The 15,270-nt window shown below is 37.5% G+C and overlaps 1 protein-coding gene across 1 annotated transcript in view; it reads right to left on the bottom strand.

Annotated features, from left to right (window-relative positions):
- Nucleotides 1–7,673: 7,673 nt before the first annotated feature.
- Nucleotides 7,674–15,270, bottom strand: part of LOC134680060 (uncharacterized) — a 66,312-nt gene continuing 58,715 nt past the window's right edge. The window contains exons 4-8 of the mRNA XM_063539068.1: nt 11,594–13,926; nt 11,089–11,214; nt 10,390–10,471; nt 9,492–9,662; nt 7,674–9,151 (exon numbers count right to left, since the gene is read on the bottom strand). Of these exons, the coding sequence (XP_063395138.1) occupies nt 8,988–9,151; nt 9,492–9,662; nt 10,390–10,471; nt 11,089–11,214; nt 11,594–13,926 (2,876 nt within the window). The 3' untranslated portion in view covers nt 7,674–8,987. The remainder of the gene's footprint in view (nt 9,152–9,491; nt 9,663–10,389; nt 10,472–11,088; nt 11,215–11,593; nt 13,927–15,270) is intronic.

Here is a 15,270-nt window from a genome sequence, read left to right as displayed (position 1 = left end):
CATTTAGATTTCCAAATTTGGTTAAGATTAGTTAAGTTTTGGAGGAGGAAACAGTCGAGTACGAAACCTCGATTTTTGAGATTTTTACGCAGGATTTTTCGCCTTGTCCTTATCGCACTAGTTTTAGGAGCCCCATCCGTTAGCGAGACGGGTATATTTACCTAAAATATTTAAAACTCAGCTCCTGTTTCGTCTTAAACGTAAATTACACCCATGTTTAGTATTTTATCTAAAAGTGCTATATTTTATTGAAATGTACTATATTTTTGATGCCTTATTCTGGAAAATACTATATTCCACCAAAAAAAAGTTGGCAACCCTAGATGACACGGCATTTTAATATAAGTACAATTTTACGAGATTTGGCGTTTCTAGGTTATAAATTATATGGAGATCACAGGTGTCATCCTATCCTTCGAGTTTGAAAAATATTATAATCATAAGTACATATATATAATTTCGATTTTCTGTGCAGCTCCGACTAATAGGTAATGAACCAAATGGCGCGGCGCCGTTCCAGTGCCTAGCAAAATTATCGCAGCAAAATATTACAATCCCACAATAACGACGTATAGTTCGTTTTTTTATCATTAGAAAGAACTCCGCAGAAGCAAGCATGCAGTTTTTATCAGGCTCGTTAATTGTTAATAATTATTGAATTATCTAATATAGCATGGTCAATACATATAATTTACTTCAAATTGTTACCGCTAAAAGTGCCAGATTTAGAACCACAAGCGAACTTCTGCGAAGTTCTTTCTAATGCTAAACAACGGACTATAGTTCCTAAGTAGGTAGTTTTACACACTGGTTTTACAGGATTTAGTGTTATTTAAACGTCATAATTTCATAGAAGTTTGACGTTTAAAATAACACTAGCACTGCGTGGGCTTACAAATCCGCTGCAGACTTTTCTTGGTCTGACTCTAAACTTAGCATTTTTATGTATTCTAAACTTCTTCGTGTTTTCAATAACATTCTAAAAAAATTACCACTAAAATGACTTATTCCTGTCACTCGTTCTCAGTACCTAGTCAAGAAATAGGTATCCTTTTGACATCGGTGTTGTGATTATGTAATTAATAATATTAATAAACAATGCTAAATACAATTGTTTGCGCAGCCTCAACAGTGTACGAGACAATTTTATTATAGTTTTTGTATGTGTCGGGCATAGAGATGGGTAGGGGTGAGTAAATACTGAGTATTTACTCGGTATTTACTCAAAGCACCCGATAAATACCCGTATTTACTCATTTAGGTGGGTAAAAACGATTGCTTATAAAATATTCAAAAAGTGAGATTAAAGAACAAAATTGTCTTTTGTTGAAGAGTGCTAACGTGTATTAACAATATCTATAAAATAAAAAGCATAGAGGACGCTTAATTTAGGAAAAAAAGGTAATTATTAGTGACAGGAAAATTTTGTTAACAATTATGTTTTAAATAAGAAGGTATTTACTTTAAAAATATGAGTACTTAAATTCTACCGATGTTCTAGATAAGTGCATGTCGCGCAAAAGTGCGTGTTTACGCGGCACTTACGACCTTTTATTAAGGGTTTTTTAAAGAAAACTCAAAAATGGCTCAACCGATGATGTTCAAAATATTGCTTTTTGTACTCTATTATGCGGCTAATCTCCCGATATGTTTTCATATTTTTTCTGAACTTTGGTTCTAAAGTTATAGAGAGGGAAACATTATTTTGGCCTTTCGAAAGGGTTTTTTTCCAAAAATATTCAATTTATCCAAAAATGTTCTTAGAAACATTCCAGTTATTTTTAAAGACCCATTTAATGATGTGCAAAATGTTGGTGGTTTCTGAGATTTTTTTTTGTGACAATTAGTTACATGTATGGAGTGCCCCTCTTAAAAATACATTTCTTACAATTTTGAGTACGTAATCCAGTAGCGGCTTACAAAATATACCTATATTTCAAATTTATATGCCCCTTTCAGCACTCTATATAGTTTATACCCACCAATTTGGGTATAAACGAGTAAATACGGGTAAATTGAGTAAATACTGAGTATTTACTCGGTATTTATCCGTGAGTATTTACTCACTACCCATCTCTAGTCGGGCATGGAAAAGATCAATGATCAATGATCATACATCGGGTTTTAACAGTTACTGTGGGGGATAGACTTAGCAGAGATTTAAAACGCAGTTAAACCAATACTATAAATTTATTCAGACCTTTTATGAGTACTGTTATTGATCGACTGACAAATCTAAAGGTAAACAAACATTTCATGGAACCGTTGCTATCCAAAATCAAATTTGACTGAGTTCACCTACAGCCAGTACTGTGGAACCTTAAAGTAGGCGCAACTGCAAATATCACATTATCATAATATTTCAATACGCCCCTTTAATGTGCATATTCTAAATAAATGGTAACACAATAAAACATACAAACAAATTAAAGTGATATCAAAGAACAACTATTACAAAAGTAAACAATTAACAAGCAATGCCCAAACCACGCATACACTTGTAGTGCTTTTCTCTAGGCAAAGCCTTCGTTAATATGTCGGCAAGCATTGAGTCGGTCGGTAAGTACTTTAACTCAATACTCTTATTGTCCTTTAATACACTTCGTACAAAGTGGTACCTTATGTCAATGTGTTTACTCCGAGAATGGAACATTGGATCGTTCGCAAGACAAATCGCCCCCTGATTATCTACATGTAAAGATAATGGTGCAAACTTACGTAACCCAATTTCAGTAAGCAAGCTGTTTAAGTAAACTGCTTCCTTCATTGACGAGGCCAAGCTTACGTATTCCGATTCACAGGATGAGGTGCTGACACATTTCTGCTTCTGTGACTTCCACGACACGCATCCACCTCCTAACATGAAAACATAACCGGAATAAGAACGCCTGTCTATCAAACACCCTCCCCAATCAGCATCCGAGTAACCATGCAATGATTTACCTGTCTTTTTGTAAACAAGTCCATATTGTTTAGTATGCTTTAGGTATCGCAGCACGCGCTTTGCAGCGTTCCAGCATTCCTCATTAGGGCAATCCAAGAATTGACTCAATACAGCCACCGTATTCGTAATGTCGGGTCTCGTTCCCGTAGAGAGGTACATCAAAGAACCTATAATTTCACGATATGGATACTGTTCACTTTCACTGCACTTACTCACAGGTTTTTCTAACTTTTGTTTAAATTCCATAGGCGTAGATATCGTTTTACCTGTATGCATATTAAATTTAATTAATAAATCGTCAATATATTTTTCTTGTGACAATTTCATTCCTTTGTCACATCTGTCAAACTCTATGCCTAACATATATTTCGCAATGCCATAATCTTTCAATTCGAACTTAGTGGCCAGTTCCTTTTTGAAATCTTGTATGCATTCACCTCTTTGCGAAGCGACGAGAATGTCATCTACGTAAACTAATACAAAGAGTTTAGTTTGCGAATCTATATTTTTAAAATAAAGGCACGGCTCATTCAAAGATGCTTGCATTCCCATGCACTTCAGCTGCTCGTCCAGTCTAATGTTCCACTGACGACCAGCTTGTTTAAGCCCGTACAGCGACCTCTTGAGCCTGCACACACTGCCTCCAGACCTCAGGTCGCATAACATCTTGCTAGCCTTTTCATGCAAAACTGAACCTGGCTGCTCCAATCGTGTTAGATCTTGCAAACACTCATCTAGGAGATCTGGAACCTTCATATATATCTCCTCTTCTAATAATCCATTTAAATATGCCGTATTGATGTCCAACTGATGAATTTCAAGATCTAGTTCCACTGCAAGTGCGACTAATAATCTTACCGAGTCAAGCCTAGCGACTGGCGCAAAGGTTTTCTGGTAATCGACGCCGTAACGTTGGCTAAAACCTTTCGCAACTAGTCTGGCTTTTTTCTTCTCAGTTTTGTCGACATTCAACTTCGTTGTCAATATGTAGCGGCAACCAACAACATTTCGACCCATAGGTTTCTTGACAACATCGAAAGTATCGTTCTTGATTAAACTTTTAACTTCTGAAATTATTGCATCTTTCCATCCTTTTCGCTCATTACCGGATAAGGCCTCCTTCAGAGTTATTTCAGCGACTCCAACGAAATCCTCACAGTCTGCATACTCGTCATTGATGAGTGAGTCTACTGATGAGTTATCAGTCGATTCTACGCCTCCTTCCAAGGGAACTTGTGGTTCCAATGGAACCTGTGGCTCTACGTCAACCATGTTGTATATCTTCCGTGGACGTCCAACATGACCTCGTTCCAGTCGCGGTCGCCCTGGACCTCTCTTAACTATCCTCCCCCCATCAACATGAACGTCGTCTTGATGATGATCATGTTGATATGGTTCGGTGACAGTGTCTGGATCGTCTGTCATTTGGCGGGCTTCGACGGAAACATCATCTCCTCCCTCGGGCTCTGGATCACGATCACTCGATGAGTCGATGCACTCATCCTCGTGATTGAAGATATGTATGACCGGATTTCCACTAGTTTGAGTCGGATGGAATTCTACATCTACCGATAAAGGTTGATTTTGAATATTTACCGATCTTCCCTTATCGATTTCAAAGGGGTCAATCTTCAGGTTCACGTTCTCTATATCTTCACTTTTTGTTTCGTGAAATTTCACATCTCTTGACATGATAACTTGTCGTTGTTTCGGCATCCATACTCTGTAACCCTTGCGATCTCTAGGATAGCCTACAAAGATTCCTTCCAGACTTCTTGGTGCGAACTTGTCCTTCCCGGTTGACTTATCCAAGACGTGTACCTTAGACCCAAACTTATGTAAGTAGTCTAACTTGACAGGTCGCTCAAACCATTTCTCAAAAGGTATCTCACCTTCAAGACTTCTGGTCGGACAACGGTTTCTAACGTGGCAAGCCGTTGCTACAGCATCTGCCCAGAAACCCGGAGAAAGTCCTGATGAAATCAGCATACATCTTGCCATTTCTACCAAAGTTCTGTTCTTCCTTTCAGCTACCGAGTTCTGCTGAGGTACTCCAGGAATTGTCAATTGTCTTGCTATTCCTTCTTTCTTCAGGAACTCGTCGAAATCTCGATTACAGTATTCGCCTCCGTTATCTGTGTGGAGATAAGTTATTTTACGTCCGAATAGGTTCTCTACGTGATTTTTATATACCTTGAATGTAGTGAAGACTTCACTTTTCTTGCTAAGAAAATACACTTCACACCATCTCGTATGATCGTCGATAAAGGTTACGAAATATTTCGCTCCATTTATTGACGTATGCTGCATGGGTCCTACGACGTCAGAATGAATGATTCTTAACTTTTCATCGCATGGCCCACTCGACCTAGAAAAGGGTAACCTACTCATTTTTCCTTTCGCACAAATATCACAATCGTACAACTCAGTTACATCTGTCATCTTTAAGTTCATGCCAGATTTGTTTAAGACTCGGACAAGATCTTTCGCATTTAAGTGACCTAAACGCTCATGCCACGACCATACGTCAGCCTTTCGCTCAGAAATCGCTGACACTCCTTCACAATGTTCCTCAACGTAATAAAGATTACCTTTACGATTCGCGACAAGTTTAGTGTTACCATAGCTATCTTGAACGCTAGCTATGTTTTTCTTGAACGTAACGCTATACCCTTGATCAGTAATTTTAGCTACTGAAATTAGGTTACATCGCAAATCCGGAACAAATAGAGTATTAGGCAGTTGCACTTCAGTTTTAGAATCATTATCGCATGAAGAAAATCTTACTGTCCCCTTACCTTGTACGTTTGTGCTCGAATTCGTCGCTAAATTTAGCTTACCGGACAACGGTAGTAATGTAGTACCAAATTTATCCGCATCGTTGCACAAATGTGACGTACACCCACTGTCGACGATCCAATCTCCATTCTCGTTGCAAACAGCATTAACATCTGAAACACAATTGAATGTTACAAAATTGGAATCAACATTTTGTAAGTCACTTGAGTTCGACACATACTTTGCACTATCTATACGTTGTTCTTTCTTCTTTTGTGTACACTCGGAAGCTTTATGTCCATGCTGGTGACATTTGAAACATTTGTACTTAAATTTCGAATTAGTCGGCTCATCACATGCGTGTTGACGTTGCTCTGTACCACTCTTTGGCTTAGAAGACCTCTTTCCTTTCACAAGAAGTGCCTTATCTACACTTTCTTTTCGATTTCTGGAATGTTCCTCTTCTAATATCTTAATTTTCAATGCGTCTGGTTTTGGCAACTCATCTCGAGATTCTATGGCACATCTGAAATTATCAAAACTGGACGGCAAACTATACAAGAGCATTATAGACGTCAAGTCATCATTCATTTTAATATCCATGTCCGCTAATTGGCTTATTACATCGAAAAATCTCATGACATGTTCTCTCAAGTCACCATCTTCATCCAATTTACGCAGTAACAACTCTTTCAACAGCGTAGCCTTTTTCGCAGGTCCCTTGGAAGCATGAATGTTCTTTAACTTTAGCCATACCTCGCGCGAAGTCGTGCATCCTCTCACATGTCGCAATTCGCTTGGTGTTATGGATAAAATTAGGTCGGACTTAGCTTTAGAATCTGCTATTTCCCATTTAGCTGCTTCGGCTGCTTCAGTTGGTTTATCTGGTTTCTCGATACTTCCATTAACGTATCCCCATCCGTCGTTTTTTATTAACACTGCTTCTACTTGGATCTTCCATGTTTCGTAGTTTTTATCGTTGAGTTGATCAATCCTAACAGTAGTACTACTCATTTCGCTGAAAAATTATTTCTAATACGGTTAACACTATTCTCGATCACTGATCGTGCATAGGCACCATAACCACTGTGGGGGATAGACTTTGCAGAGATTTAAAACGCAGTTAAACCAATACTATAAATTTATTCAGACCTTTTATGAGTACTGTTATTGATCGACTGACAAATCTAAAGGTAAACAAACATTTCATGGAACCGTTGCTATCCAAAATCAAATTTGACTGAGTTCACCTACAGCCAGTACTGTGGAACCTTAAAGTAGGCGCAACTGCAAATATCACATTATCATAATATTTCAATAGTTACTTTGTGGTGCTTGTGTGCTGGCAAATAGGAAACAAAAAACTTGCTTGGAAATCTACCTTAAGTACGAAAAGCATACATTTTTATTAATTCCTAACAAATTCTAGTTCTACACCGTATTACTGCTGGAAGCGTAGCATTTTACAAGTAAATATACGTACCTACACTTAATGTGTGGTCTGTGTAAAATCTTCAAAGCAGGAACCCGTTTCATGAAAGCTGACAGTAACTACCATCGAAAGTATCATTTAAACGAAAATATTAAAAGTTGTTTTTTATGAATATGGCCCCAATCATGTCAATTGGGGCATAAAGCAACATCTCCACAAAATCGGTAAGGTTAGGCTACATTCATTTGACTATAGGTATTTGTAAAGTCTACTTGTAGATCGTGGAAATAATTTTACACCACACAGTATCTTCATGTATTTCTAATAAATACTTACCTAATAGTAAATCTTTAAAAAAATTTAAGACAACGATGAAATTAAACCTCCGGCTAAGTAGATCCTAGTAATGCTACCTCACTTTGACATTCAGCACATTCGTTAATGAGGCATAGAATTCCATAACAAGTAAAGACTAACAAGTTTTTGCCATGCATGCGATTAATAATAAAGTAGACAGTGGACGAAAGTAAGTAGTTTATTATTTTTATCATTACAAGTAAATAATAACATAATTAGGTACAAAATATAAATTAACGGTCTGCAACATTCTTTTCCTTACGCTTATCAAATCAATAAATAAGGCAATTTAGGTTTTTAACAATAGACGAAGGGGCTAACAGAGATAGGAGTATGCACAATAACGAATAAATTGCATAATATTTATTTAGAAAAATACTAATGACAACAAGTAGTTAAGTATATTCTTAGTTATGTACAACGTATTCTAAGACTAATTGCTACAAATTAGTGGTAAAGTAAGACTTAAATAGCCTAAACGATGGCAAGTACCGCTATATATTGTAGAGTAGGTAATACAGTAAAAAATGTTGAGGATGATTTCTTTACTAGGTATTAAAGTAAATCTACTCAGTGAACGAATTTTACTAACAAAGACTTTTAAAGTCATATTTAAGTAAATATACAGTATACATATAGGAGGAATAGAAAGGATACGTATATTAGGTAGTTATATTTAACTTTAATACAGATTGGCCAGAAAGAATATATTAATAAATAGCATTAAATACATATCTGTAGTCGGCCCAACCATGCAAGTACGTAAATCACTAAAGAAATGCGAGAAAAGCAAAATCTGAATGTGAGAAAATTTAGTGACTCAATTTTTGTCCACACTATACATACTATAAGTGCGTATCATTCTGACGAAGATTAAGTAAATTTCAAATCCAAAGATGGCACTCTACAAGATCGGATAACTGCAAACACTTATAGACAGCTTTAAGTACTGCGCCAAAATGCAGGCAATGAGCATCTCCGCTTGCCATTCCACTGTCTAGACTAGCAAATACATTCCTATTAGCTTCAACCAATAAAGTTTAAATATTTTAAAATAACGAAACAGTCTTCGAAGAGGTCCTAAAACGATAAAAAGTAATCTTTCCATTTAGTTTAGGGACAAATTGGCACAACGTTATGTACATCGAATCTACTGACTAAATGAAGGGAGTAAATTGTGTTTGTACAAGGAGCGGGCCGGGCCCTCGCATCCGACGCACTTCGCTAAATTGAATGGTGTCAGTTAGCATCTTTTTATTCTCCCGTTCAGTAAACGTTCAGATAAATGGCTCTCGTTAGGCTGAGTGCTAACCGGATCTCGCGCGCAAGCGTCGCCTAATTAATTCAGCCCTAGGCCTTCCAATTTCCCCGCACTGCCTATTTTCAACAAAATACTCCAATAGTGAATTTAAATAGGCCACACAAGTATCATTTTCTTACGTATTCGCCTAATCAGGCGTTTAAGTAAATGTGGGGTTATTTCCCTACGGGGTTTCTCAACACCAAAGTGACGGGACCGGCAGGAAGCGCCTTGAGCGCGGCCCAGGCCTGAGTACGCGTGAATCCCTCCATCGACGTTCCTCCCGCTGAAAGAAGTTCAGCACCGACTAGAATACGTCCACTTTGTGCTGCCGCTCCGCCTGGAAAATTGAAATAAGAATTATTTTTTTATGTAAACTTTATTGCACAGTAAAATTGTGTAAAAAGCGAACTTAATGCCAAAAAGCATTATCTACCAGTTAATCCTATTATGTTATCGAAAGCATATTTAATTTCTTCCCGTGTGCGTAGGTTATGGGATTATAACCAAGGTTACAATCGCTATCGCTTGGACAACGAAAAGCATTAGTTATGTATCTCTATCACTCTACCATATTAGCGAGACAGTGACAGTTGCGTTTCGATCGCTACAGAGCATAAGCGATTGGCGTCTTGGCTACTAGGCCAGCTAGAATATTACTTTTGTAATAAAAATGGTACCTGCAAAAAGTTTCTTGACTGTCAATGGGCGGTCGCCTTGCGGCGAGTCCCGGCCGCCGTCGAGGCCGAAGCCGAGCCCCGCGCCGCCGCCGGCCTTGTCCAGCAGCACGGTCACCACGGACCCTCGCTCTGCGCTCTCCGTCTCGCCCTCATAACGAGCCTTCGACTCCGCTAGATAGTAAGAACGTATCGATCATTATAAACTTTTGGTTCATCATACAAGTTTGCATCTAAAGGTGCATTGATCATGTAGGCAGTAGGCATCTAAAGGCGCATTGGTCATGTAGGCATCTAAAGGCGCATTGATCATGTAGACATCTAAAGGCGCATTGATCATGTAGGCATCTAAAGGCGCATTGACCATGTAGGTATGTGCAATGTAAGTAGCTCCCATACAATTAAACCCCTATATATTGCATCCATTTTTAATCGGACCACAGGTTTTATTATTTATTACCTATCACAAACTTAGTTTCTGAAAATCCAAATATTGATGAATAAGAAATGAAAACAAAGCAATCGCAACATGGTCGCTTATGAAAAAAAAGGTAGCGCTAATGCAAAAATATAGGAACATATTGCTCCAAACTGATAATTTGGTTAACAAACGTTATTTATTTATTGCCGTATAGTTGTTAATTCATATATAATTAATGGGTGACTAACATAACAAAATCACCGTTTCATGTGATTTTACAAAATTCCTACATAATTTATTTTATGATAGCGGCACGGTTATATGCAATGTTCAATTGACCTAGATGCCTTATATTATCGACATTTACATACCTATGGATTTGCATTATTATTTGTATTATGTAAATATGAATATGACTTTCTTATGAATACCTACATTATGAATAAATCTGTAATGTGATCATTAAAATTAGTATCTTACCATTGTCAGAGCCGCATGTTACGCTACTCGTGTTATCTTGGATATCGTTCTCAATTTCAATCACAATCTCTGCACGTTGTTCCTGAAAGCAAACCATTACCTACATTACATTACCTGAAGCAAATTATTATTTATACCCGGTTTCCTACAAATGTGACGATAAAAAAAAATCAACGAGCTATAAGAATTGGATTTATTTGATTATAAGAGCCGCAACGCCAATTTTGAGATATAAACACGTAATTAGTAAAAAAAAAGTTTGTGTGAAATAGTTCCTAATACCGCCAACTAGGTAGCCATTTCGGTAAACAAAATGACAATTTTGACTGATTCCATTGATACCATGCTCGATGTTTACAAACATTATTAAATAAATAAATAAATATTACAGGACATTTTTACACAAATTGACTGAGCCCCACGGTAAGCTCAAGAAAACTTGTGTTGTGGGTACTCAGACAACGATATATATAATATATAAATACTTAAATACTTAGAAAACAACCATGACTCAGGAACAAATATCTGTATCATCATTCAAATAAATGCCCTTACCAGGATTCGAACCCGGGACCATCGGTTTCATAGGCAGGGTCACTACCCACTAGGCCAGACCGGTCGTCAACTAAGTAATTAAGTATTATAATTGTATTTAAGGTAAGATATGCATTGCAAAAGTGAATAGGAATAGGAAATAACCTTTAGGATAGCAACAGTTTGCGCGTGGGTCAAGCCCACCATACTACAGTTGTTAATGCTGCGAATCTTAGCCCCTCGTTTTAATCCAGCTTTCGCTGCCACGCTGTCTGCTAAAACTCGGTGTACCTGAAAAACACAAACTCGGTACATTTTAAAGGAACAAGAACAATTAATTTAAAGGCAATTTATAACGTAAATGCCTATCGATTTCATTATTTTACGAATTTCACTTGTATTTACCGACCATTTTACTCTACTGTGTTGTAGAAAAAAAACATATCATTTTTTATTGTGCAAGTTGTTTTGACCAATATATAAGATTGTTTATATTGAAGTAAAATATAACATAAGATTACATCTCCAAAAACATGAGAAAAAGTTTGAAATTCCATAAATAAAAATAAAAGTCAAATCTAGTAATAAACATTCCTTTTACCGTTTGTCTACGAAATGTAAGGACACCAATCTGAAACAAAACAATTACAGAAACACTTGTGTTACTTACCGTGACATCTTTCGCTTCGCAGTCAATGCCGCCGGCTAGAATGAGGCCCACTCCGGAACTGACACCTTTGTGTAGCCGAACTATTTGCGTCGGTAATTTACTCTCCTCCAAAGAGCTTAGATCACTCTTATCACTCAAAAATCCATTCCCATTGCTGACTTTATAAGGAAGGTTTTCTTTTATTGGTAGATTTGTTCGAACATTGAGTGAACAAGGTGAAACTGTTGATTTCAATATGGTTTTTTCTCGCAAAGTGGGTACTATATCATGTTTCTTATCTTGTACACTAGATTTTTCTAATTGTTTAAGAACTTTATTATCATTATTAAAGCTGTTAAGGCCCGATTTTTTTATTTCTTTAATTATGGTTTCTGAAATCACTTTAGGCGGATCTTCGACTTTTGCTGTTTCTATGACCACTTCGCTCGGCTTGGTTTTATTCGCTGAACTCGAATTTCTCTTAAGTCTGGAATTCTTAAAGTCAGCTTTTCTTTGTCGCACGTTGACCTCTTGGTCGCTGTCAGAATCAGTTTCAGCGATCACCTTATTGCGACGTCTGGTATCGCCTTTATTCGAAATAGCACTCACGGAAGACGTGAGTGTAGAAAGGCGCTCAGACGCATTGCGCGTTGGGCTGGGTGATTTCTCGTACGACTCGTGCGAAAACTTTGTTTCCACTACGGGTGACTTCAGCGTAGCATCGCGACCGCTCCTACATTTAGCCGAAGCCAAAATATTTCGCCTGTTGATGGTATCTATATTACAGGATTTCGAACCTTTTCTTTTATCTGAGTCAGCAACAGAACTTTCTAAAGAGCTGCAACTAGCTTGCGACCCTGAAGTAGCTGCCGATCCCGCTGAAGAACTGAGTGAAACATTTGTATCAGATGATACCGAGCGACATACATTACGTTTAACATATTCCTCGCATGTTTTTTCTGAAATTATTGATTTTGCAGGAATTTCAGTTTTTACTAGTGAGTATGTCGTATAATGTGATATTCTAGGTGAAAGGCGAGAGCTATCGGACTCTATGCTGTCTAAATTGTGTAAAGGTGATGATGCTGATGACCGATAGCTAGATTGTGTTGAGCTCATGGCAGAATCATTATCACTATCTACGATTTCAGTGGCAGTACATATTTTTATTTCGACATTTTTGTAATCCCGATTATTGTTCAAAATGGATTTGTAGTCGGTACTGAAGCCCTTATTAAGATTGATCATAGAGAATTTAGCCGGTAACGTTCCATTTTTAACATCAGATGTTGTTCGAGCAGGTCTCGGTGCAAAAGTTTTACTATTAAGCTTATTAAGAGCATCGACTTTTTCGTTGAATTTCCTTTCAGGAGTAGACTCTTTCGATAATGAAGAAGGTGTATACACCTGTAAAGACTTTCTTTTAAAAGCTGGCGAATACTTGGGTAGATTATTTGGTAAAAGATTTGTTTTCCAATTACTTTCATTTAAATCAATTATCTTCTTGTGACTTGTTGTGGTCTCCTTATTGCTTATACTCGTATTCAGATTGGACTTGTATATAAACGATTTCGATATATTATCCTGTACTTTAATTTCAGGTAAATCTACTATTGGCGATTGCACTTCAGGTATTATCAACCCCCTGAGCTTAGACAAAGATTTTTTTCTTTGTTCAATTAAATATTCTAGATTGGATTTGTGTACACTTTTGTCACCATTGTCATCACTTATACTGCGAGCATGATACACTGGCTGGCTAAACGTTTTTTCTATATTCGATGGTAAAGTAGTTGTACTGCCATAAAACAGAGGTTTACTGTCCATTGGTCGAGGACTCAAGGTTTGAGCTGTTTCCTTACTCGACGTCCTAACCTTGCTTTCTAAGGCTCCTAGTACCTCTGGGCGCTCCGAATGTCTTTTATACGACCTTGGTACTTCATCGAGATTATCTTGAGACTTGGTTAATCGTCTATCCAGAGATGAGACTTCATTGTAGCTGTTTGTGTACGACGTCGTGCTTTTCCTGGGGACTGTTAGATTTTTTGGTAAAGTCCCACAGCTGTCCAATTGATCTGATGAAGGAGCACGATCATTTGAAAACATAGCTATTTTATCTTTCACACTGGCTTCACTTCTCGCATCCTGCGTCCTCGAAGTGTATGAGTAGCGGGTGCGCGTGGTTGGCCAGCCGGCGGGTAGTCGGGGTGGTAGCCGTGACGGAAGCTCGGGAGCATTCTCCACGGCGTCCGCCGGCGTTTCTACCCCATCGGGTGGCTGCCGAGGGCACGTCGGCAGGGGAGTCTCATCATTAGAGAGACTTTTGTCTTCGGCATCGCTTTTATTGACCCGATCTGTAAAAAAGAAAAAATAAACTCTTAGTTCCAGTAATGATATGAAGCTATTTTGTGTGCGAGACATAAAATTCTTTGATTTTTTTAAATAAAGGGAGTAACCATTTCCAAAGAAGACTATTGCAACCACGGCTACGTACCTCCCTGTTCAAAAAGCATCTATTATTATTAAACGCTCTTCTTTGATCGTAAAATTTGTTATGCACTAACTTAAAGTTTAGAAGAACTGACCGTATGTCATACGGGTGCGATAATATTTATACATTTGAGACAAGGCCTTGAATGCGACGTGTGGACAGACTAAGGCAAAATGGAAAACCAGTATTCTGAGACGATATGATGAATCACCAGTGGTGTCACTTTACAGTTGACCAACCTATTAGCTCAGATGATGCGTCACGTCATTATACTTCTATTACAACCATTCTCCGATATGCCATAATTATTGTCATTAGTCAGTACCAAACAGTCGCAATAAGCATGTTAACATTAAACTATAAAATCTACCTTCTCTTTCTTCTTCAATTGGATGCAAGCATCGCGAATGTCTGATTTTAACAACACTATAAGATTGAGTATCTAAAACTATCACCCTTTGTGTATACATCACGTGTAAAATCTTAATAAATTTTAAACATGTACGTTTATAATGAGGTTCGCGTTTCAACTGATGTTTTTTTTTTCAATAAATACGTAAAAGCATTACTTACATACGTAAACGCGATTAATATCTGCATGTCTTATTTATTTTGCGGACATGGCACGCTTCAATTTGTTTGAACAAATGTTTGGTGCGCACTGAAATTCAGTATTCTATGTTTGAACAAATGTTTCGTGCGCACTGAAATTCAGCATTCTAGACCAGTTGAAGGATGTCGGTGTTTTCGTCATCGCACCGGAACAGAGAAACTCACTGGACGAATTTAATCGGTACGCAAAATTTGTACATAATTATAAATAATGTGTAGGGTTACTGTGACCAAAGGAGACCCGAGCGGATGCACATGTGTAGCACCCGACCAAATGCACCCACCTACTTAGATATACATACCTACACTATTATGTATTTACTTTATGTAATTAAATGAAATAGCAAGTGATTCCGACCTGAGTTATTTATTATCTATCTGTTAAAATTTCACAATCAAAGTACTTAAAGGATTTTTATTGATTGGACTTATATGTATGTAGGTATATATATATATATATACCTACTCTTAGCCCCAGCGGGTGTAGGTATGTATCCTTTTTTTGTATCTATTTATAGGGCACAAGTACAAAAGGGGTCTCTATTGTTTCCCATATAATTTTAAGTCATAATGTATTGTTTGTCCGAATTTTCGT

Source organism: Cydia fagiglandana, chromosome 3, assembly GCF_963556715.1.
Source record: "Cydia fagiglandana chromosome 3, ilCydFagi1.1, whole genome shotgun sequence".
In the NCBI taxonomy this organism is placed as follows: domain Eukaryota; kingdom Metazoa; phylum Arthropoda; class Insecta; order Lepidoptera; family Tortricidae; genus Cydia; species Cydia fagiglandana.
This window is presented reverse-complemented; position numbering and strand designations above follow the sequence as displayed.